The following is a 25,683-nucleotide window of genomic DNA, read 5'->3' as shown; positions in this document are numbered from 1 at the left end:
TCACTCCCTTCACAACCCCCATCCTACCCCCCCAACACCACCACTGCCTTATAAATGGCAGCCAATCAGCAGCAGCACCCCCAACCACTACCCAGCCTTTTGCAAACTGCATCCTTGTCTAGCAGAGCGAGAGAAAAAAGCATCAGAAAGGGTTGAGAGAGAGAGGGTGAGAGAGAGAGAGAGAGAGAGAGAGAGAGGGAGAAAGAGAGAGAGAGAGAGAAGAGAGAGAGAGAAGAGAGAGAGAGAGAGAGAGAGAGAGAGAGAGAGAGAGAGGGAGGGAGAAAGAGAGAGAGAGAGAAGGAGAGAGAGAAGGAGAGAGAGAGAGAGCGAGAGAGGTAGGCAGCTGGAGTCTTCTGCACAACTGTAGCCAGTCTCGGAGTCTGAACACTGCCAAGAGGCGAAGACAGGAGCCAGTGTCGCACTTCAATGAGAACGACACAAGCCCAAGAGCGAGAGAAGCTCCGACTGAGGTAAGAAGCTTTGTTTTATTTGATTTTTTTTCTATTCTTTTTATAATCCTCCTGTGCAACAAGCATCAGTATGAAAGGAGCAGATTTATTATAAGAGCATGCATATGAATGAGGGAAGGTTTGTTTCCTGTCAGTTTGCTGCAATAGAATAGAATAGAATAGAATAGAATAGAATAGAAGTCAGGATCTCAGGATGGAATATAATATGACCGATATGAGCACAAATACCCGCATATGATCAATATTCTCACTTCTGAACAAGTTCTACCAGAGCCTGCTTCACTGCCGTGTTGTGATGATGAAGATGATGATGATGAGGATGATGATGGTTAAGATATAATCTCGTGCGTTTCTAAAACCTCAGTATTTTGCAACAAAAGGCTCCGGGATTAAATGATATGAAGTGTGTGGTGAGGCGGTGAATGATGAGCGTGTGCTTCTGGATGTGAAGGATGAATGAAGTGTTTGTTAAGCTGTTCCACTCCTGTTGCTTTATCTCTTCATTGCTGAAAGTGTGTGTGTGTGTGTGTGTGTGTGTGTGTGTGTGTGTGTGTGTGTGTTTGTGTGTGTGACCGGGGACCTGTTTTATGCACACTAATATTACTTTGATGCGTCAAACCCACACACACACACACACACACGGTCATTCTCTCTGTGAGTCCCTCAGAGTTGTATCTTGGGTCCTGTTAAACAAAAAAAAAATGAGAGCTTGACTTTTTAAACGAGGTGAAGACAGGGCTTCATCAGGTATGATCCAGACGTCGTGTATCATCCATCATACATATTCGACATGCGTTTACAATTGGCAGCTTGAACGCAACGCACAATGAAACAATATCTCCTGAAATGTCGTCTGGATCTGAGGAAAGCCCGGGTGCTGGAGATCACTGCGGGACTTCTGAAGATAGCATCAGGAAAACAAATCAACAACATGTACTGGTTGAGATAAAACCCCTCTGATGGTTAGGTCCAGGTCTGGTGTGACATTTACATTTGGCTCTCAGATGAACTGAGAGAAAGAGAGAGGGAGAGATTTATACATCTGAGCCGGACGCATAATGGCACGGCTGTTTGGCGCAAATGAAAGTGCGCATTTCCTCCGAGTCGGTGCCACATGTATAATTGCCTTTCAATGCAGACATGAATTATGAGACTCGCAGTTGCACTCGCAATTACGGGTCGCATTCATTCTTCTCTCTCTCTCTTTCTCTCTCTCCCTCTCTCCCTCTTTCTATTTCCTATGAACAGAGGATTAGCGTGGATGCAATTTGCCTCATAATGAGATAAAAGTCAGAGACAATCAATTTATTTATTGTAGAGGATATAATAACACGGATGCCTCCGTCCTGGCACGTGCACACGTCCCGTCTTTTTCTTACACGGCCTGGTAGTTAAACACGGCTCGGAAAACCAGGAAAAGAATCGTCCGGGGAGATGGAGGGACTGCACTACTGCTGCTGCTGCACCGCACATAGTATATCAAAAGTATGCAAATAAAAACAGGCAGCACTCGTGATACCAAGCAGCGGATTCAGGGTGCATTAATGCTAACGACTCCGTAAGACCACCACAGAGGACAAAAAAAACCTCGGTTAATTCCCGGCAGCGTAATGAAATCACAGGAAGTGCCGTCTCTAATAAGGCACAGCTCACACGAGCGCCTTGATGATCGCCTGTGAACCTGGATGTATCAAAGCCTGAACCTCCGGGCAGCCAATCATGGAGCCAGAGATTTGATCTGTATCAAAGTTTCAAAACAAGGACGACAGGGCATTAATATTACAGAGGAGACGGCAGCTGTGAAAATTGTCCAAAGTAAGAGTTGGATGAAGAGAGAGACACCGAGAGAGAGAAAGAAAGAGGTGTAGAAAAGCTCCGGGGCTCCACCATGTGGTCAAATACTGAAATGCCATCTTCATCTCCAAGACCTCCCAACCTTATATTCATTTAGTTTTTTGCTGTAATTTCTGTCACTCTATTCACACTTTTATCATTTTATTCCTTTTTTGCTAATTATATACACACACACACACAAATATTAATATAATAATAATTGTTTTATATTTAAATATATCTATTTTATATCTAAAACCCTTAGCTACAACCGCACAATCCTCAGTTAAGATCAACAGTTGTAACTTCTTTCTTTCTATCCATCTTTCTTTCTTTCTCTCTTTCTTTCTCTCTCTCTTTCTCACTTTCTTCCTCTCTATTCCTTCCAGAAATGTTACAGGTCTATGACATCATCCACGTCCAGCGTTTTATTGTTACATCTCTAATTGGAACGCTCGATCATAATAATACGAAGAAGAAGAATTGTGGAAGTCGTTTTAATTGTTAAAAAGGGAGTCGATTTTCTCTCACACACTTAAACTCACACACACACACACACACACACACACACAAACTCACTCAAACACACACATGAAGCCTGAGGGCCTGGAGGAGATTAACATCGGAAGCCGAGGCAGGATTACGTGCAAGAAGCATTTGCGCTCTACAGAAAGCCATTAGCGGACTTGCTCGGCTTTTCAATTACCAAAGCAATCTCGCGCCGTCTTTTTTTTTTTTTTTTTTTTGGAAGGGCCGCGATTATTCTGTCCTTCATTTTAAACACAACACTTACTTCCCAATTGGCCGTGCTGTTGGGAATCTTTGCAGAGAGACACGTCGTGGCAGGGATGAGGGTGCAGGTCTGTTTCTGCTCGGTGTTGGGAGAAGGCTGGAAGCCACACTGCTCTGTGATTATGACAAATGTGTTGAGACTCTGGTGTTATTTTATTTTATTTATTTATTTTTCTTCATCCTGCAGTAGAGAGCAGCCGTTGCTACGAGACGCCACATCCAAAAAACTCCCGAGTACACACACTCCTGTTGGTCTCTGAGCCTCAGGGTTATGTCGAACCCATAATGAAAAGATATTTTCATGCTGTAATGTGACCTTTCTACATCCCTCAATCAATTTTTGCAAACCCTCGTTTATTTACCCTGATTAAGGGCACCTGAATGACCTGTAGAGCAGATTTACAGAAAATTCATACAAGCTTTACACGTGGATTTAGGGTCCAGACATGTTTCACGTGTAGTGTGCATACATCTACTATAGAATTACAATATAACATACATTTATTATAGAACTACAATATAACATACATTTATTATAGAATTACAATATAACATACATTATTATAAAATTATGTCATACATCTGTTATATAATCAATCCTAAATGACTCATGAATCATTTTGCTTCACTTGATTGTAAGTGATTCATTTCTGTTCATATGATTTTTACACGATTTATTTTTTCATGTTTTTTTTACACATGACAATCATATAATCCTACATCTTACATCTTTTATATAATTACAATATATTATACATCTGTCATATAATTACAATATAACATGCATTTATTATATAAAAACATCATTTATTTATTATGTAATTACAGTATATCATCTGTCATATAATCAGAATCTATCATACATCTGTCATGTCATTGTTCATTTAGGTGTTTGGGGATTTACATTAATCACAATCATTTTTGAATTATTCATTTATTTCCGCATGTGATTTCTACACGATTTGCTCATTACCCCTTTTTTCATGTCTCGTTTGTTTTCTAGTAATACACCATTCCCGTTATGAGATTTCAAGTGATTACACGTGATCCTAGACAACACGACCTCGTTGTGCTCGTACGTGATCATCACACGATGGATTTATTTTTACGTGTGAAGGTTCGACAGCGCGGTTCATGCGTGTACATGTGATTTTATGATTCCAAGCGTGATTGTTTTCAAACAGCGACAACTACATTTTCTCCACGCGTGCAATTTCAGGCTGTAGCATGAGACGAGGAGAAAGACTGCGGTGGAGCAGGAACCTGAAAGAACCTTAGAACCTGATTTAAGTTGCTGTTTCCTCCAAGTCGAGTGAAAGCATCCTGTCAGTCTAAAAGCCGAAGAAACAAACGCGTGTCTTTCAGCTAAAGGCAATTACTACACGAGGCAACAAGCTGAGAGGGATTTGAATCCGACCCCAGACGCGCCGCTACACTTAATCAAAGTCGAGCGTATCGATCGGGTTATATGAGCGGCCTTTGGTGCACCCTTGTGCATTGATGCACCTGCGCTTTACTTTCTGCAGCTTAATCCGGGCATGAAAAACCGGCGAGCGTAAACAGATCTGACATTGTGAAAAGCAGGACGGCCCGATGCTCTGTGAATAAGATTTGTTGCGGCGCTTTATTGAGTTGCAGCCCTTGTTTTGCCGGATTATTCATTGTTAGCGCTGGCGCTGGCACGAGGGAGACGATGTCATATCGATCGATAGCTCCCACACATAATGAGGATGAGAACGTTTGGGGAAAAAAAAGGATTCAACAATGAGAAAAGTGACTTGTGCAATCAGGCATCTGTAATGGTGTCATTCTGTATGTTGGAGATCATCACACCTGTTCCGACAAAACCTCCAGATCCAGATAATGGAGTAGAGTCATTATCTAGATTTTTTATCCAATAACGTTCACCGTGAGCAGACTCGGTGGTGTGATCACGAGTGGATCCAGTTGAATTCTGATTGGTGTTGATTCTTGTTCTAGAACCTCATACACAAAATACTGAACCTTTACATGAGCTACAACAGCAGAAGACCACATCAGGTTCCACTCCTAAGTCTGTATTTTCTGGAGGGCTTTCTGCTGACAAAAGTTTTACCAGACTTCCCAGAATCTAGTCCGGCTATTCTGCTCTCTCATTAACAGGGAATGTTTCTAGTTTTTATCACATTTTTAAATTGTGGATTGTGATTGGTCAGAATGAGTCGGTTGTTTTCTAGCAGCTCTTGACAGGAGTGTAGCTGTAAATTTCAGGTTTGTATGAAGAATCGTATAGTTCCAGTAGAAAAAGCGCAGGTCGTATCCCTCACACTGATATTGTGAAGTTGCTTTCACATTGAGGTTCCTCAGTGACATGAGATGCCGCGAGGTCATTGTGGGATCATTTATAGCTGCTGTAGCATCAGTGAGAATATGAATTAACTTTGTCTGCTGCGGTATCAGAGGAACCAAACGAACCAGGACATTGTTGTTAGCTAAATAATGATTTTTCCATCTAGTGGAACTCGACGATGCCAGAGCTGCATAATAATAACAGTATTATAAAGCTTTTACATTCATTTTGAGTTCCATCTCTGTTCGAATGATGGATGAATCTTGTGATAAAAATATATTGAGTTTTCATTTCCTATCAAAAGCCTGGTAATGCATTAAACACGTTTCGCCTCTGTGACAGGAAGTTGGCATGCAAACTCACTTGCGCTCACTTTTTTCCGCTTTCTCATTTTTCCAGGGATTCAAAGGAAGATCAAAGCCGCCATCTACGATGCCAGAGTTGCTGATCCAAGCGTTTAGATCTTTCTCCATTCAGCACCGCCTTCCTTATTAGATTATTCATCTGGGATCAAACCCAAGCTCGAGGATAAATTGGAAACAGCCGAGCGATGAATCCCTTCTTCTGGCTGTTTGCGCTGGTTTCCCTCCTCCCTCTGGTTTTGGCTGTGAGGAATCAGGGGATGGTTATCCGCCTGCAGCAGCCGGACGGACGAGTGCTACACAGGTCCAAGCGTGACTGGATGTGGAGGCAATTCTTCCTGTCGGAGGAATACACAGGAAGCAACTATCAGTACGTGGGCAAGGTGAGAGACGCCACTGTCTGTGAATCCTCCATCCCCCATCCCCATTTTTATCTCCATCACCCCACTAGCCCCAACATCCATCCACCCCCTCCTACCCCCCCAAAGGCTTCTACTTAAATTCGAACTGACTTCCAAACACGGCCTCGAGGGAGGAAATGTAAAGGAATGAAAAATCTCTTTTGAGGTTTATGTGGCATGACATAATATTTGAATACGGGTGCCATAGTGAGTCCGTTATCAAAGCAGGAAAAAATAAAGCCGGGGAAATGCGAATTACACAGTCGCAGATGCATGAATATTCAAAGACGAGCTAAAAGGAGAAAGGGAAAAAGGGGTGAAGAGGAAAAGCAGACGTGGGCCGAGGGGTGGGCGTTTGATAGAAGGAGAATATTTTGTAGCAAACATTGTGCTGGTTTTACTGTTCTCATTTCTAGGACAAAGTGACTCGCGAGGGACCTGACAGGAATCGACAATTACAGGCTATTTCATTCTCTTTCTCGATGCTCCCGCTCTCTCTCTCTCTCTCTCTTTTTATCCGTTGACTTCCTACCCATCTGCAGCGCCCGTGTGAAAGGAGGATTTGCAATTCATCAAGCTGCAATTCAGAGGCGATGCCAAATTTATGCCACATTAACCATGAAAGAGGAGCCCACACCAGCACTCATCAGCACGTTCTCTGTTCCTGACATGGCGTGATCACAATGTATAATTTGCTACGCTAAAAATATAATGCAACTTTTCCTGTTGCAATTGAATGCAACAGTTAGAAGAATGAGAGAGAGAAAGAGAGAGAGAGAGAGAGGCAGGGAGATTTTCAGGTCAACACTCGTCTATTTCACAGGTTTTTGTTGTGCTAGAAAGGGTAACATGGCTATTCTGAGCAGGCTACGCTACTGTACATTTCAATGCCCATCCTTCCAAATGACCACCTCATTAAAAAAAACTCATTTTGTCTGTTTAAATCTAATTAAATTCACTAATCTAATTAAAAAACCTTATAATCTGGTTAGCAAAGAATGAATGCTAACAGCGCCGGTCATGTTAGCATATAACCCCTGCTTTTGCTTGATTGAAGTCCCACTTTCAGTTAATTAAAAGGCTAATAGGGTGAGTCTTAAATGTCAATTAGCATCGTCTTTATTTGCTAGCATCAGCAAAGTTAGCATATAACATTCAGACTTGAAGAATGTAATATGCTAATGCAAAATCGAACAGCGTGCGACGTACTTTAAAGATAATCTGCTTTCTGGATTCATTTTTAAAATGGGGGTCGCAGTGATGTAGTTAAAGATTTCATACTGCAATAGATTTTTATCCACATTGAACACTTTCCTTTTTACATGTTTTATTCCTCCTCAAGTTTCTGCCAGACTTCTGGCGGTTCCAAAGCTTCGGCACTGGATAAATTTGAAACGAACAAATCTTCACTTTTACAAAACATATGCACTCATCATGCAGTAGATTAGAAAAATGTGTACAGCCATATATTCATGCTAGTTTTCAAATCAGGTGCATAAAACACTAAAAATTATATAGATACAGATCAAGAACTTCAGGTAATGTTCACATCAAACATCGGAAAGGAGAAAAGCGTAATATCTGAAACTTTACAGTGGCGTAGCTGTTGGTGTCAGTGAAGTTTTAAAAAAAATACTGATCACCACAAAGCAGTTAAAAAAAAAAACATAATGTGAGCGAAGGGTCTTTGGACTGAAACACCTAATAAGCAAAATGAGAAGAGAATGACCAGACCAGCCTGATGTGTCTCTATAGTAACTAAAAAAATCACCCTTTGCAACTGTGTTGTGCTGACAAACATCTCAGAACGCACAACATATCAAAGCGTTAAGGTGGATGGGCTTGGCGAGAAAAAGACACATCAGGTTCCATTCCTGTTCTGAAAGGAAATATAATAGGAAACCCAAGACCCTGATGTTGTCTTTTGTTCTTGTGGCTCATCCAATGTTCAAGGTTCAACTCTTTGTGTGTAGCAAGATGTGGAGCATCTGTCACATCTCTTAGAAAAAAGCATTTACTATAGTAACAATATTGTTTTAGAAAATGCTTATTTATATAAACATGAAGTATGATGAGATACACATGATACAGAAACGCATTACAGATAGACCTTACATACAAACTGTAAAAGAATGGATATTCACATGCTTCATTTTACAACCTCTAATTGCTTAGTTTTGTTGTCTATTACTTTGTTCACTCGGCTGAGTTATTTCGATCGATATCTAGTCAGGAGCAGCACTGAGTCACGCATGATGTCGTGATATAACAACAATATAAATTAAATATGAACTTGACAACTCAATTAAAAAAGATAACAGAGGAGAACATTGAGATAAATCCGGTGCATATATTACAATTTCATGACTTTAATTTAGCTCATGGACCTTAATTTAGTATCACACAGACATGTTATGTAATGCACACAATCACTGTAGCTATCGGATTTCAGAGCCCAGGCAATACATCCAAACATGTGCAGAACCCAATTCTCAATACACAGAACTTTCCCAAAGAAGTTTCGGACCTGATTTGTCAATGATCAATACAAAAATAAACAAAACGAAAATGTAAAAAATATTTTTAATATCAATATCTTTTGCAAAGGTTTAGAAAACAAGGCAAACAGAACAGATTTAATTCCTGTCTGCTGAAAAAAAACCAATCCATGAAGGTGTAGAGCGAGTTCATGATCTCCCTGGAGGAAAAGTGAGCTGTCTGATCTTTCTGTGTGTTACATTTTTCGAAAACAATCAAGCAGGAAGTCAGAAGTTTTACCAGTTTTCTTTGCACTGTCAGATGAAGGATTGTAAATATAATCCCACCTTCCCAACACGATGACATGCACTTTTATTAAAACTGGTCCATGGATGTGTGAATTGTGGGTTCAGTGGTAGTTTTTAAATTGTTGATGTTCGTTTAGAATATTCCTGCCAGAAGCTACAACATTAAAGCCCTTTTATTAACCCTAATCTTTAATCATTTTGCAGCAGATTGGTCTGTCAATCTCAGGGAAGGGGTGTGGCCTCTGTCAATTTAAGTGAAGGAGGTATGGCCCTTTACCATTCTAGAAAACGGAGGCTTTTAAAAAAATGATGACGCATTTTTAGTCGTTGCATTTTCAAAGAGCCGGAAAGTAAATAAACGCCAGTCAGAAATGGCACGTCGTTAACGTTTTTCTGCATTACGTTTTGCTCAGGCTCAGTACAGAGATGCGAACATTTTCAGATGTTTCAGCGTGGATGAGCAACTTTTGGGAAATGATTGAAAACAAAAGTATGGACACAGAACGTTTTTATCGGGATTAGTGTAACTGTAGCCTTAGTGATGGAGGCATGGATTTTCTGTCTGTCTCAGTATAGGAAGTGTGGCTTTTGTTCCTTTTTGTTACTGTATTTGGCTAGGTAAAGGAGGCGTGGCTTCTATGTCTATTATTCTCAGTATTTAAAGGTGTTGATAATTTCATGTTAAATCACTAGCAGCTTGAAATGGATCTTTCAGACATCTTATGCACGTATGAGCAATCACCTATTAGATATAAACCCCCTCAGGTCATGACTGACTGCATACTAAAGCCAAAAGCAGGAATTTCCAGTAACGAGTCTACGCTGGATTTATGCTGATCTCATGGTTACTTGCGTATTGCATTGATGCTTTTCCATGCTTTTGGTCTCAGCGTCACAAAATGCAGAAAGGAATGTTAAGAGCTCAAATGTATAAAACTACACACACAAATAAATCTGTCAGCATGTAGAGTGTAACATTTCTGTAGCACAGCAGAGGTTTTGGCACCAATTTCGCCTTGGCAACTATTCATGTCAAACACCCACGAGCGAAAATTTGATCACGCATCAGTGAAGAGAATGTGGTGCTTCGTAGAGGGAGAATGAGATTCTTCCAGTGGAGAAACAGGTACCTGGTGAGAATTCCGTATATAATATTTACAGTCTGCAAGCCACCATCTTGCAAAAGTTGCCATTAAGCGCATTCCTGAAGAGTAAATTTTAGCAGAGGACTTGTTTATCGTGCATTAATTAAACATGAATCTGATGAGCTCTTTCATCTCTAATCATCGAGTCATGATGCTAAAAAAAAGCACAGATGAAAAAAATCTGTTTAACTCGTCTAATAAGCAATGTTGGTGCAGAGAGAGAACGCAGAAATCCAGGTCTTTTCAGTTCTATTACAAATAGTAATGCAGCTAAAGGATACACAGGGTGAGGGAGAGAAAGGGAAAAAACCTAAATCAAAACGGACTAAAAGCCTCATTAGTGTTTAATGGAATAAGTCCCGAAGGCGTGTGCTCTGAAAACTCTCTCTGTGGTGCTTATTAGCTGCTTTTGTCCCTGGAGAGCTTCCTTTCTGAAAGCTTTTGCTGATAAGCTGCAATTCTTGGCTGAGAATCCATCAGTGGGACAAAAACCACTAAAACAACATGAAATTAACATTTTCAAAACCAACACACAGTGTGTTCAAAACATGGTGAAAAGAAATATGTCCAAGTGTGGGAGTCAGTGTGTCCTAATGTACGAGTTAAATGTGTCCCAGTGTGGGCGTCAATGTGGTCTAGTGTGGAGTCAATGTGATCCAGTGCAGGAGTGAATATGATCCAGTGTAGGAGTGAATATGATCCAGTGTTGAAGTGAATATGATCCAGTGTAGGAGTGATTATGATCCAGTTCAGGAGTGAATGTGATCCAGTGTAGGAGTGAATATGGTCCAGTGCAGGAGTGAATATGATCCAGTGTTGAAGTGAATGTGATCCAGTGTAGGAGTGAATATGATCCAGTGTAGGAGTGAATATGTTCCAGTGTTGAAGTGAATATGATCCAGTGTAGGAGTGATTATGACCCAGTGTAGGAGTGAATATGATCCAGTGTAGAAGTGAATATGATCTAGTGTAGGCGTGATTATGACCCAGTGTAGGAGTAAATGTGATCCAGTGTAGGAGTGAATATGGTCCAGTGCAGGAGTGAATATGATCCAGTGTATGAGTGATTGTGATCCAGTGCAGGAGTGAATATGATCCAGTGTTGAAGTGAATGTGATTCAGTGTAGGAGTGAATATGATCCAGTGTAGGACTGAATATGATCCAGTGTTGAAGTGAATATGATCCAGTGTAGGAGTGATTATGATCCAGTGTAGGAGTGAAAATGATCCAGTGTTGAAGTGAATATGATCCAGTGTAGGAGTGATTATGATCCAGTGTAGGAGTGAATATGATCCAGTGTAGGAGTGATTATGATCCAGTGTAGGGTGAAAATGATCCAGTGTTGAAGTGAAAATTGATCCAGTGTAGGAGTGAAAATGATCCAGTGTAGGAGTGAAAATGATCCAGTGTAGGAGTGAATATGATCCAGTGTAGGAGTGACTATGATCCAGTGTAGGAGTGATTATGATCCAGTGTAGGAGTGAAAATGATCCAGTGTTGAAGTGAATATGATCCAGTGTAGGAGTGAAAATGATCCAGTGTAGGAGTGAATATGATCCAGTGTAGGAGTAAAGATGATCCAGTGTTGAAGTGAATATGATCCAGTGTGGGAGTGATTATGATCCAGTGTAGGAGTGATAATGATCCAGTGTAGGAGTGAAAATGATCCAGTGTAGGAGTGAATATGATCCAGTGTAGGAGTGACTATGATCCAGTGTAGGAGTGAATATGATCCAGTGTAGGAGTGATTATGACCCAGTCTAGGAGTGAATATGATTCAGTGCAGGAGTGAATACGATCCAGTCTAGGAGTGATTACGACCCAGTGTAGGAGTGAATACGATCCAGTGTAGGAGTGAATATGATCCAGTGTAGGAGTGAATATGATCCAGTGTAGGAGTGATTATGACCCAGTCTAGGAGTGAATATGATCCAGTGCAGGAGTGATTATGATCCAGTGTAGGATTTAAATGTGATCTAGTGTGGAGTCAGTGTGATCCAGTGTGGGCATCAATGTGATAGCATTTCAGGTGGTAATCAGTGTAATCCAATAAGTGCGTCACTATGATACACTGTGGGCATCAGTATGATCCACTGTGGGTGTCAATGTGATCCAGGGTTCATGTCAGTGTGATCCAGTGTTTGCAATAATAGCATCCCAGATGAAATTCAGTATAAATAAAATAAGGCGTCAATGCGATCCAGTGTGGGAGTCAAAGTAATCTGGAGTGGTCATCACTGTGATCCAGGGTGGGTATTATTGTGTCCCAGGGTGGGCAGAAATAAGTAACACCCCTGTCTTTCTCTGTTCTTACAGCTTCGCTCGGATAAGGATAGAGGAGATGGCACAGCGCGCTACGTCCTTTCCGGAGAAGGAGCAGGCACAATTTTCCGCATAGATGAAAAATCAGGTGATCTCCATGCCACTCAGAGACTCGACAGAGAAGAAAAATCATTGTATACCCTACAAGCACAGGCCTTCAACAAATACACTGGTCTTCCTCTGGAACCAGCCACAGAGTTTATCGTCAAGATTCACGACATCAACGACAATGAGCCCAAGTTCACACAGGCCGTCTACAGCGCCAGCGTCCCCGAGATGTCTGACGTCGGTGAGGGAGCGCATATCCAGTTCCACTTGTTTTCTTGTTTTCCTGCGGCGTGTTTAATGTCACGCTGGGAGATTGCTCTCAGGCGTGATGCCTCTGTGAATCTGTCGTCCGAGAGCCTTTAAGGTCAAGGATGGCTCGATGCCTTTGGTTTTATTCAGACTTTTATTTTTTCGACAAGCCGCTGGAGCATGAAGAATGTCAGGGAATGTTGAAGTGTGATACGGGAGCAATTTTTTTTTTTTTTTTTTAGCCTTTTCTCTCTTGGTAACCAGTTTTACTTCTCCTGTGTGCACAGGGATGTATGTACCTATTTTGTTTCTGGAAATTGAGCCACAGTTGAGTGGTGATGCAACCAAGGCACGAAATTGAAAGCCTGTTACAGCTCTGCTGTGTCATATTTATACATAACAGCATGCCCACAAGCATTTTTTTTCTTAATGCAATGCCTCAGAAAGTTCCAATCGTTCACTGTTGGAGCAAAACGGAATGGAAATCAGGGAGATAATTAATGGGAACACTTTATCACGCCTTTAAACAATCAGTTCCATCTTCAGTGCTATAACTTATCAATCTGAATTTGTAAAACTAAATTTTAGGCAGGGGTTAAACAGGATTAAATGGCAGAGGATTCAACACTTCACCCTGCAGTATACCTCAGGTCTATGTTAGAAAAGCTCATATAAACCAGGTAGCTAGCTTGGGTACTAAGGTAATCATGTAATTAAAGCCTAATCAGATGTAGCCTACCACAGTAATCCTCGGGTATTATATATTCAAAGATATATATTAGATAGATAACATAAAAAAAATGATATTACTTGAAATCACACCTACTTTCCCTATATAATATAACTTTGTTTTATAGTTAAACACATTTTATTTATTTAGATTTTCTTGTATGTAACATAATGTAATCTGTAATTTGCCATGGCTAGTTTAACACCCACAAAAGCAATCATTGATGATTTTCATTTGCAATTTTTAAAATTTTAACAATTCTAAATTCTTATTGGTCAGAAAGTGTCGATTTAATCACAGGTTTATATTTATTCGCTTGTTTTATAGTATAACAACTCACTCGTGGTTTCTGTAGAATTTCAACATTACCTGATTGAGTTGAGTTTGAGTGAATATAAATCGTAAACATGATTTGTTTGTACAAAGTGTAAACAATATACTGTTGTGTAGTGAAAATTTCTAACCTGTGAGCACAAAACGTATTATTTATTATAATTACAATATTTGTTTAAAATTTACTTATAGTCCAAAACTATTTCCAGCTGAGAAATTAAAGTTTAAAGGTTTTGCTGAAGGTCCTACAAGTGCCTCATAGTCTGTTAGTCCTGGGAATTGAACTTGCAACCTTATGGTGACGGGTGCAGAACTGAAGCTCCTTCGATCATCAGAGTGTGTTGATGTCAGAGCAGTAAGAGTAAAGGAGAGGGCAAAGTGATGAAGTAGGGCTACAGTTTCAGTGGGAGTCTGCGAGACAGAAAGGAAAAAACTCCAACTGAGCAGTTTAAAAAAAAATTGCTTTTGCATTACATTTCCGAACCATCCGTGATTATTATTTTTTTACTTCCTCAAAGATGAGATATCGCATTAGCAGCATGGCGCAATGCACCAAAACTAATGCTAAACTGATAACTGCTGTACTGCGGATTGCATTTCTATTTCTGGCCTGGAAGCAGTAGGTGGGTGTGATGATATCCAAAACGAAGTTGTCATAGTGTGCGGAAACATTAAACTGCACCGTGGGAGGCCAACGACATGTAAGAGTATCCTACGGTCTCCATAAAAGAAAATAGCAGGGAAGTGAGATGGCAAATATTATCTTTAAATTAAACCTAAACTTCTCACATTACATAATAGTTAGAACAGTTTAGGGAGGAAATATGATCTTAAACTACATTTTTACACTTCAGTTAATTCTTGTCTCATGTTCGAGGTGTGTTTTTGTGTGTATGTGTGTTTTGTAATTCTTTGCCTGATTTTAATGACAGCACAATGCAGGGGTCTCCAAAAGAGTGTGTATATATAAAGTGTGTATGTATCAAATGGCACTGTAGTTAAATTTAGATTGTAGCTTTTAAAGAAAAAAATGCACAGAAACCAGGTATCTATACACAATTTCCCTGAAATGCTCTTGCAACCGAGAAGCAACTCTTCCATGACCCTGTACTGGGAAAAGACCCGGTAGTTGAGAGAATTTAGCAGAATTTTCCTGTAGCTGGAAAGTATATTGGATAGCTGTAGTAATTCTGGTTAAAATCGAAAAAAGGTGAACATAAACTAAAGACCACAGACTGATCAATGCTTAGTTTCTCTCTGCGTAAGTATCGGCCTCATTTAGAATTTATTTAGTTATTGTTTAAACATAGAAGCGTTCTCAAATCTAACAGAAATCTTCACAGAAATCCTGTAGCTTAGCCTGCAAGTCTAAGCAAATTAATGATGAAAAATATATCAACAACTTTTTTTTAATTACATAAGTTACATTGATTATTGTATCTTAAAATTTCTTACCAAAATCCTGTCAGATTAACCAGTGAGCTAGAAATTCGGGGTATTTGTGAACAATTCTGAATTCCTTGCTGAAATCAGGTTAGCTTAAGTCAGCCATCTAGCTTGTAATGCAAAAGGTCTACAAACATTCATGAAGGTATGTAAAAATTCCTCACAGAAATTCCGTCAGGTTAGCTCATGCTAGCCATCTAGCTAGGAATGCAAAGTGTTTTACGAACATTTAAGAATGTATGTTATAAATGTCCTTACAGAAATTCTGACAGGTTAGCTCATATCAACCAGCTAGCAAATCTGAAAAACATGCTAATAATAATTAAAAAATTGCATTAGCTGAACAGCAAGACCAGGTATAGCATGTAAAGGAAGTTTCAAAGCCACACCCAGATACCTATTGATGACTTTAAGCCACACCCACTGAGAGATGAACATTCTATAAAGCTGATTAGCGAGGCTGAGCTCAGGTACGTCTGTGATGTGCAGATGTGTTTGTTTCAGTGCAGCATGAGCATGTCGTATTTAAGAGATAATGCTGTGCTTGTGAAGGTAGTCTAGAATAAATGTATTATATAGTGCTAATGAATGCAAAAGTAGGTGCAGGTAAAAAAAGGACATTGACCTTTCCGTTCTATATGAAGCTTGGATAAGTCCATTTGCATTTTTTATCACGTCGTCCACTTTACATCTCATTTTAATTCCGTCTTTATCACCGACTTGTCACACAATCAGGAGGGATGTTCTTGTGGTGACACAGAACTCAGAGAAAATGACTCAGATATGCAGTAGATTATACATATTCATGAGCACTGCTGCTGCTGCTGCTGAAGCTGAAGCTGCTGATGCTTGCTGTACCGGGACCGTCCCAATCCTCAAGAACAGGATTTGTCTGTCCGGGGTCTTTATCATGAGATTAATCAGCCGACACTTTGCTCTAACGGCAGAGTAAGAGCTCATGTTCAGAGGGATGACTCTTACCTAAAGAACATAATGTTAGCACAAAGTCACTTGTTCACTCGGTCTGTAGGTCACAGGCTAATTTCCTCTATCCATCATTTATTACCGGAGGCTAGCAGGAAGTCCAATTACAAAAAAAAAAAAAAAAAAGAAACGCACAAGCTAACATCGCTGTTTCCTCTGTTATTATACCACAGCCCTGCTGAATTCCAGATTCTGAGTTTTGACAAAAGTGTAGCTGCACAGGTTTTATATCAATTCGCTTGAACTAATACGTCATGGTTTCCATAGTAACCGCTCTTTCACAGGGAATTATACAGTGGCAGGTCACATAAACAATTGAAAAATGTGAGTCTGTTGAATTTTATTTCTTTATTTTTTCAATTCAATATCAATGAAAGAAATCTCCAGTGTCCATCAGCAGAATCTTTTCAGCAAGCTAAGAACTCCTCATTTTTTTGCAATAGAGAGTTCATCAAGTTCATTTTCTGAACAGGAACTGTTTCCTGATAAAGAACTAACAATTGTTTAAATTCTCAGCTAACGTGTTCTTGTTCAGTGTCCTTACTTGAGGCCTGGAGACGTCAATCAGGCAACAAGACACCAAAATGTGCAATAAAATATATCGAAATTTAATTAACAGGAGAATACATATGCAGACCTTCATGATTAAACCAAGAAGTTACGTATCAGTGCTACATACATAAGCATTTCTCCTCAAACTATGACAGTGGCTACCTGATAAATATCTTGGGAAAGATAGTAGAAAGAATTCACACAATTTAGTAGGTGAGTTGCTTCTAGTAAAATAGCTGAAGAACTTGAAATATTTCCTAACAGGAACCCTTAATAGAAAAGTTAAATTGTGGAAGGGTGGGTTGGGCTCAGTGGTTAAAATGTTGGACTTCTGAAGGTCATGGGTTCATATCCCAGCACCTCTGCTGGGTCATTTAGCACGGCCCTTAACCTCAACTGCTCAGTTGTATAAATGAGAGAATATCTCTCGATAAGACCGTCTGCTAAATGTCACAAATGTAAATCTATACTTTAACTAAGTTGTTGAGGAGATCTTTATTTTTTAACAACATATTCCTCGTTTCTTCCTGTCTGGTTCTTCTCAAGGTTTCTTCCACCTACCATCTAAGGAAGATTTTCCTTTGCTATAGTCTCTCTAGGCTTGCTCTTTAGGGATAAATACACATACATTTCAAAATAATTATAAAAAAATATATATATATAAATATTTTTTTCTTACATTCTGTAACGCTGCTTGGAGACAATGTTCATTGTTAAAAGTGCTATAAAAAAAAAAAAATTTGAATTGAATTGAACTGAATATAATCGATGCCAAACTGGCAAAATATCTACGTAAACATGTGACCCCACTGATGTCCAATCCTGTCCCGTTATTCTCAGGGACCTTCGTGATAGAAGTCAACGCGACAGACGCAGACGACGCTTCATACGGGAACAGTGCCAAGCTCGTCTACAGTATATTACAAGGGCAGCCGTACTTCTCTGTGGAACCAGAGACAGGTGTGTCCTTTCAACATATGGTTACAACTGTCATTTCCAGGTTTTGTTCCTTTAAAAAGATTGATGTCTATGTAAATTAAATGAGGCCTGTAGATCACAGCATGGGTTTGAATTTATATGCTCCGTCCTGCAAATAACATATTGCGTTTGAAAGGCATTATTTAAAACCAGACCGCATTTAAATATTGACACAGGCCTGCTAGGCTATGTATATATTTTTTTTTGTCATTTTTTATTTATACTCCTGTAAATGCACGAAAATTCCCCTGGACCCTTCGTTCACATTTGCTGAGTGTTCCCGTTATGTCCATTACGAAGACATTTTACCCCATGGGGGTACTGCAATATGGTGCCCCTCCCTGCCGCTGCTCCATTTTCCCAAAACAAGATGTGATTTTCCAAAGACATTGCGACACGGCAGTCTTTATATAGACAGACAAATTCTGCCTTAGACATTCACTTATGATTATACTTTAGTTTTTTTCTTCATTGCACAAAAAATGACTTTTAATTTTTAAGTATGTAGTAATTCTGGTGTGGTGTGTACCTTGAATAAGAAATGTGAGGTATTTACAGCAGTACTTGGTGCTATTCTGCTATAATTACTTGCTTGAGTGCACACAGGTTGGAAATATAAGGGCTTAAAAACTACCGTGGAAAATAAAAACTCAGATATACAGCGGTGCTTGGATGTAATGAGGTTTGGTGGATACAGCATCCGGCGCAATGAATCCAAGTCTAAATAAAAGGCACTAGAGGAAGTGGAAAAGACTCCGCTGGTCCACTTGGGTTGTACTGTGCATGACTATTTCAATCAAAACAGAGCTGCACAATGTGAAAAAACCCTGAGGTGCGTTTACTGAGAAGTGTAAGTAATTGAAAGAGTTTGGAAAAATTGTTTAGTCCAAATAAATGGAACCTTTGTGAGAAACAAACCATTCAAATAGCTTTGTTGTTAGATATAGTTAATCCAATTGATGACACAATAAGGAAACCTCAAAAATAGTTGATTAAATGAGAAACTAGATAGAATGTAGATGTTAAAACTAAACCCAAGTATGGAACATTTTAAGGGTTTGTGATACCTAGAAAAATCAACCACAAAGTAGACTTTAAACAAATCAACATCCATTATGTAAAAGACACAATCTGAAATCTAGAGATTTAGAGAGAGAGAGAACATAGGTGGTAAAAAAGAAAAAAACAACATGAAGGTAGTTCCAGTGGCGATGGAACACAGGGTTGTGATAAATCACTAAATCAGTTAAGCAAGTCTTTAACATATCTGATAGATTTCATAGATTGAATTTCAGCAGTTGAATCAGGAACTAAAATAACTTTAGAAAACTCTATAAAAGGGAGTTCTGGTGAACTGGTACAGAAAGGTGTCAAGGTCATAAATTCACTAGTTCATAATTGAAAAACTACAGAAAGGAAACAGACCTCAACATAAGTAATAATGAACAAGCAGGTGTGTTCCTGGTCCACCTGTGAGGAAAACAGAAGTTAATTGTTTAATGTTTGATATTTGCTGTAGTTTGCCAGAATCCTCACTTAAACATCTCATTGTACAATCTGTCACTGAGTTCTGTACATCTGACTAATCAAACTTATAAAATATAATTGGTAAACAAGAAACTAGACAGAATGTGGACTGATAAAGAAATTTCCAGTAATGGTGAAGTTGTAGTCCAGGTTGTGAGCTCTTAAAATGACTACACTAAGCATAGTTTTGGAAGATCTCTGGTAGGAGCTTGAGGTCGGTCCATTGGTTACACTGAGAGAGCAATCACACTTAGAGTAATTACACTAAGAGTAATCACACTCAGAGTAATCATAACCAAAACAATAACAGCAAGAGCAATCACACTCAGAGCAATCACACTCAGAGTATTGTGTGTGTTTTGTTGTGCAGGAATTGTGAGAATAGCTCTTTCCAGCATGGACAGGGAGGTGCGTAAGGACTACCAGGTGGTCATTCAGGCTAAAGACATGGCAGGCCAGATGGGGGGTCTGTCTGGAACCGCTGTGGTCAATGTGACCCTCACAGATGTTAACGACAGCCCACCTCGCTTCGCCTACAGTAAGACATTTCAAGCATATTTAATAGAAGAACAGACTTAACTCAAGTCCCTGACAAATGAATCGACAATGAAAGCATCATCCAATTAGAATAACAAGCTCATCCATATATATTACATCCAGGCCATATAACTTTGTCTAATCATTTTTATTGCATCCACAAGCTCACTATTACACACAACTAATTGCACTTCTGATATCATTCAGGCTCATACCATTTGAGCACTTACGAGTCGGCGGAAATTGGCTCCACGGTGGGTCGGATTAAAGCCAACGACGGGGACGAGGGAGAGAACGCCGAGATGAAGTACAAGATTGTGGAAGGGGACGGGAAAGACTCGCTCGATATCATTACTGATGAGATAATGCAAGAGGGAATCATCGTTGTCAAAAAGGTAAAGCTGTGATCGAGCTTCATCCAGTCATCATGTTCATGATTTGGAGGGATTCAGACTGTCATTTATATCAACAGTCTGCTACAATGTGCTCAGGACCACAGTGTCACTGCACACCTCAGTAATGATGGAACTGTAATAAATGGACATTCGGTGTCGAGGACGTAGATGAGGTTCATTTTTGAGTCTGGTTCCTCCAAAGGTTTCTTCCTCGTGCCATCTCAGGGAGTTTTTACCTCACCACAGTTTCCACTGGCTCACTAATTAGAGATAAATTTATAATTACAATACAATACAAATAAACATGCATTAAATCGATTTCTTTCATAAACAGCTTTTTATACAAACTCTGAAAGTTTGGTGTGAATTGAATAGTTTGTATTATTTTATATATATATATATATATACAATACTGTAAAAAAACTAAATGCTGATATATTTTAACATTTTGGTTTATTATATACATTAGAGTTTTTTCAAGACTGTTTAGTATAAAAAATAAACAAATAAATAGTTAAATAAATAAACAATTTCCACCCCAGAATGATAGAGATTTTATTTAAGGAATAAACCATTCAATTTCATGCTTTTGTTAACAAAAAAAAGCCAATAAGATGATGTGAAGTGAACATGATGGTATGAAGGTAGTTAAAGCTATTTCACTGGGTATTTTTTTATGTTATTTGAAGTTGTTCCAGAAAATGAATCAGCACCTTCTGACCAATCCGAAAGAACGCTTGACCTTACCCAGACCTTCTCTTTAATGAAAAAACAAAAAGTAGAAGTCAATGAATAATGCATTCTTTCTCTCTCTGTTCTTTCAGAAACTGGATTACGAAAGCAGGCGTGTGTACACCATTAAGGTGGAAGTGAGTAACACACACACGGACCCCAGCTTCCTCCATCTGGGTCCGTTCTCAGACACGGCTATCGTTAAAGTGACGGCGAAGGACGTGGATGAGCCCCCGGTGTTCAGTCGGCCGCATTTTGTTGTGGAGGTCAATGAGGACACGCCGAAGGGAAGCATCATCGGGACGGTTACAGCCTGGGATCCTGACGCCACTGATTACCCTGTGCAGTATGGAGATGATTTTTACATTTATATAGTTTTTAATTCATCTAGAAAACTTATATTATTCGATTATACACCATGTGTACACAAAATTGAAGTAACAATAAGATTGGTTTGTGCTTCATCTGAACATTTCTTTCCACATGTATTGCCTTTTTGTGGTTATAATAATTTCCACTCTTCTGGGAAGATGTTCCACTACATTTTATGGGGATTTGTGAAGATTCGTTCATCCACAAGGGTGTTAGTAAAGTCAGTGTAGTGATGTAGGTAAGAAGGTGAGGAGGCCTGGGGTGCAGTCAGCGTTCACATCCATCCCAAAAGGTGTTCTATATAATTCATAGATTTATAGCAGGAGATCTTTCACTCTAATCCATGTATACCAGATCTTTCTAAAGGTGGCTTTGTGCACAGGAGCGTTGTCATGCTGGAACAGGTTTGGGTTTGTATTTCAAAAAAATGGAAATGCATCCAAGGAGGTCCTTTAAAACCACATGCTTTCAATCTTCTGCTAACCGTTTGTCGAAGAACCACATATGGATAGAAAAGTCAGGTGTCCAAATACTTTTGTCAGTACAGTGTAGTTTTAATAGTAATAGCTTATTCACATGGACTTGTACAGATAATAATCAGATTTTAAAAAATCACTGATATTGTTGATTATTTTACAGTTATGATAGAAGTTGAGTTTGGGATCAGACAGAGGAAGAGCTGTAACTTTAGTTTTAGTTTTTTTCTCGCAGAAGTTTATTATTAAAATGTTAGTTAAAATTTTGCAAAAGTTATAATTAGATAGAGCCAGAAAGGAAATACAATAAAATTTTCTGAGATAAAAATGACTGACAGTTGAAATGCACACAGTTCTTTCTTGTATTAAACGTTAGAGCATCATTCAAATTAGAGTTTTTTTTCGAGTTTCGTCTCCACACATGCGGTTTAAAGAAGTAAAATGAGTCAGATTCGAGCGGCGGCGCTGAATAGGGTTCCATTATCACATCAATACTCCTACATAAAATATAAAAGCACAAGGCAGACACCAGAGTAATTTCAGCCTAACAATTGTTCACAGGTTCGCAATAGACGAGCACACGGATCCCGACAGACTCTTTCACATCGACCCCAGAAATGGCTCCATTACAACCCTGAAGTCTCTCGACAGAGAGGTGTCGAAGTGGCACAACATCTCCGTTCTCGCCAGCGAAATCAGTAAGTTCACTCTCGGGAGTAGAGAGAACATTTACATCACGAAGCTGAAGAATAGGGTTTTTTTTCTTCACACAATCATGCTTCTTTCTTCAAACTTTTCAGACAATCCTCGTCAGAGAAGCCGAGTTCCCGTGCTGATCAAGGTGCTGGATGTGAACGATAACGCACCTGAGTTCGCCATGTTTTACGAGACGTTCGTGTGTGAGAATGTCAGAGCTGGGCAGGTAGCCCACATTTTGTTTTTACTAAACAAGTGTTTACATTTTTGTTCCAAAGTGAAAAACACAATATAATAATAATGAAAAAAGAGACCTCAGGAAAGGCCATACTTTCTTTAATTTGATTGACAGGTACAAACTCCATACTACCTTTTTAAACAGACATACAGGTACAAAACCACGCCACCTTTAAAATCACTAAAGCCACGCCTCTTATACTGGAACTATACAGAAGCCACACCTCCTCAATTAAGATTGACAGTCACAATGGCCACGCCTATTTTTTTAATGAGACTGATTAAGAGTGATTATTTGGTGCTTAATTGATTAATTAATGTATATATTTATGCTAACAACATTTTGTAAACTACAATACAAAATGTTTTTATATATTTAGATTTTTATCTACAGAATTAATTCAATAATATTTATTTGTGCACAATTGTGACCAAAAAGTCGTTTTATTTCCAGATGATCCAAACCATCAGTGCCATCGACACGGACGAGCCTCTGGTTGGGCACAAGTTTGTCTTCAGTTTAAGCTCCAGCAATCCGAACTTTACCATCTTTGACAACGAAGGTGAATCTAAGTCTATTCAGTATGCAGAAACCATAATGTCTTTTTTTTTGTCTCTTCTGCCTTGTCCTTGGACTGGAACCCTGGAGATTCATCACTGAGTGTTTGAAATATTCCAGATAACACGGCGAGGATCCTGACCAGGCGGAGTGGCTTTAACAGGCAGGAGATGAGCACGTACTACCTGCCCGTGGTGATCTCGGACAGCGATTATCCCATCCAGAGCAGCACCAGTACTCTGACGGTCCGAGTGTGCGGCTGTGACAGCACGGGAAACCTGCGATCCTGCAGCGTGGACGCTCTGCTGCTCTCGGCTCGGCTCAGCACTGCCGCCCTGGTGGCCATCCTGCTGTGCATCGTCATCCTGCTCAGTACGCTTTTTAAATATAATATTCATGCAGCACTCAGAAACCTTTACAGCACAGTTCAGTTCTCATATCTGACAAAGGTCAAAGGAATGTCGCTTCTATAGTCACAGCTCATTCACATTGATTCGCCCCACTGATGATGTGAGGTGGCATTTATTTAACATTTATGTAACTATAAACAGATACAAAGTACACCATTGCTATTCTTTAGTCTGTAAAGCACATCAGGTTGTTCTGTTATTGGGAAATAATTAAATACAGCGTAATTGTAAGTAAGCGACGAACATAGCTTTCTAAATGTTTAAAAATTTTATATCAAAAATGTAAAACACTGTCAAAATGTAACCTTTCTGCTTTCATTCATGTGCGTTCATGCTTTACAAAGAAATTGGGCAAATTTTCGTAAATCTTTTTTTCATCCCAGTGATCGTGGTTCTGTTCTCGGCCCTGAGGAAGCAACGGCGCAAAGAGCCTCTGATCATCTCCAAAGAGGACGTGAGGGACAACGTGGTGAGCTACAACGACGAGGGTGGAGGTGAGGAGGACACGCAGGCATTCGACATCGGAGCTCTGCGCCACCCGGAAGCCATGGAGGAAAGCAACCAGCTGAGGCGTGACATCATCCCGGACGTCCTGTTCCCGTACCGCTCACGTTCGCCCACTAACGAGTGCAGTGACCTCAGAGACTTCCTGATCAGCAGGCTGAAGGAGACAGACGCCGACCCCTCCGCTCCTCCTTACGACTCTCTGGCCACTTACGCCTACGAAGGCAACGGTTCCATCGCCGAGTCCCTGAGCTCGCTCGAGTCATCGGCTAACGAAGGAGATCACGAGTACGACTTCCTCGGCACCTGGGGGCCCGAGTTTAAAAAGCTAGCCGATCTGTACATGCTGAAAGAACCGACATCGAATAGCTAAACGATTCCACGCAGAGTCGCGTACGTATAACGGTACGGACTAAGAGGGAACTCTCGGGAACTCCTGGTGGATTTTCTACTGACTCTCAGACTTCTAACTTTCAATTTTTTGCTAAAAAAATCCTTTTTTTTCTTTGTTCATGGTCCTGTGACAGTTTTTGTGCCAATGAGACGAGTGTTTAGTGATTTTGTCGATGCCGTTTGTTCATTAGCAACAAAGAAAAAAACAAAACGAAACGAACATTTGACCTCAACTTCATTCACTTGTGCAAAACTGTGCATAAAAAAACTCACTGATCAGATCAGCAGTGTTGTGGAAACGCTGCACACACACACCCAGGCTTGTTTCTGAATGTTGTTGTGTTTTATATCCATATTTTTTAATGAATATATTTTAATAAAAAATACAAATGGATCTTTGTGGTTTTCTGTAAATATTTGTGCAACAATTTATTGACCAGCAGTTTGAGCTTTATGTGTTTTACACTCATCTGATCAGCAGAAGGTTGTGAGTTCAAGACCTGGTACTGCTCAGCTGTCGCTGTTGGGCCTTCAAACATCAGTTATCTGTTCCGGTTGAATGAATAATGATAGCAAATAAATAATAGCAGTTTTCAGAGAATTAGTAAGAAATCTGATGAGTTGAGAAACGGAACAGATGAAGAGGCGTGTTATTTACACTTATATCTGCTCATATACAAACCGTTTAACACTGAAATAAAAATTGTTAAAAAAAGTTACAATAAAAAACAAATTTATTATTCAGTAAATCTGAACTGCAAATAAAATAAAGTCAAATACTCATTTTTAGTACTTTACTGTGAATGTTGTATTAAATCATGACCCAAGAACCACAATGTCCTCTAATCTATAAAAAGAAAACGGTCCCAAGACTCGTCTCGGTCGGGTTCTGCGGAAAATCTGCGGTGGTTTTGGATAATTGCGAGATCCTCTGGGTTTTGTAGAGTTTGCTTGATTTCGCTTCATTTCTGCAATCAGTAATCAACAGGAACGCTGGAGTGAAATTCTGCACTTCAGAGCCATTAAACATGAAAAGACCAAATTAGCGCTAACGTCGATCTTCAGTTCGCTCCTGAAGGAGTAG

The 25,683-nt window shown here is 39.7% G+C and overlaps 1 protein-coding gene across 2 annotated transcripts; it reads left to right on the top strand.

Moving 5' to 3' along the window:
* Nucleotides 1-272: 272 nt before the first annotated feature.
* cdh10a (cadherin 10, type 2a (T2-cadherin)) lies at nt 273-24,993 on the top strand. Of its 2 annotated transcripts, XM_046877044.1 has the most exons (12): nt 276-470; nt 5,824-6,169; nt 12,436-12,730; nt 17,624-17,743; nt 19,659-19,826; nt 20,033-20,220; nt 21,045-21,298; nt 22,362-22,498; nt 22,601-22,722; nt 23,188-23,296; nt 23,413-23,664; nt 24,086-24,993. In XM_046877044.1, the coding sequence occupies exons 2-12, from the start codon at nt 5,975-5,977 to the stop codon at nt 24,577-24,579; spliced, it is 2,334 nt and encodes a 777-aa protein (XP_046733000.1). In that variant the 5' UTR covers nt 276-470; nt 5,824-5,974; the 3' UTR covers nt 24,580-24,993. The 2 variants fall into 2 exon arrangements, with proteins under 2 accessions (XP_046732999.1, XP_046733000.1); XM_046877043.1 differs by having other exon boundaries at nt 273-470; nt 22,362-22,722.
* Nucleotides 24,994-25,683: the final 690 nt, after the last annotated feature.

Source organism: Silurus meridionalis, chromosome 20 (genome assembly GCF_014805685.1).
Source record: "Silurus meridionalis isolate SWU-2019-XX chromosome 20, ASM1480568v1, whole genome shotgun sequence".
In the NCBI taxonomy this organism is placed as follows: Eukaryota; Metazoa; Chordata; class Actinopteri; order Siluriformes; family Siluridae; genus Silurus; species Silurus meridionalis.
Note: the sequence above shows the minus strand (reverse complement) of the source record. Positions and strands in the feature narration are given on the sequence as shown.

Bases quoted from the DNA above. Each gene is read 5' to 3' on its own strand.
- cdh10a (XM_046877043.1), top strand. From the start codon at position 5,975: ATGAATCCCTTCTTCTGGCTGTTTGCGCTGGTTTCCCTCCTCCCTCTG. The intron at 17,744-19,658 runs GTGTGTCCTTTC...TTTGTTGTGCAG, and splicing joins CTCTGTGGAACCAGAGACAG to GAATTGTGAGAATAGCTCTT. The intron at 21,299-22,361 runs GTATGGAGATGA...AATTGTTCACAG, and splicing joins GCCACTGATTACCCTGTGCA to GTTCGCAATAGACGAGCACA.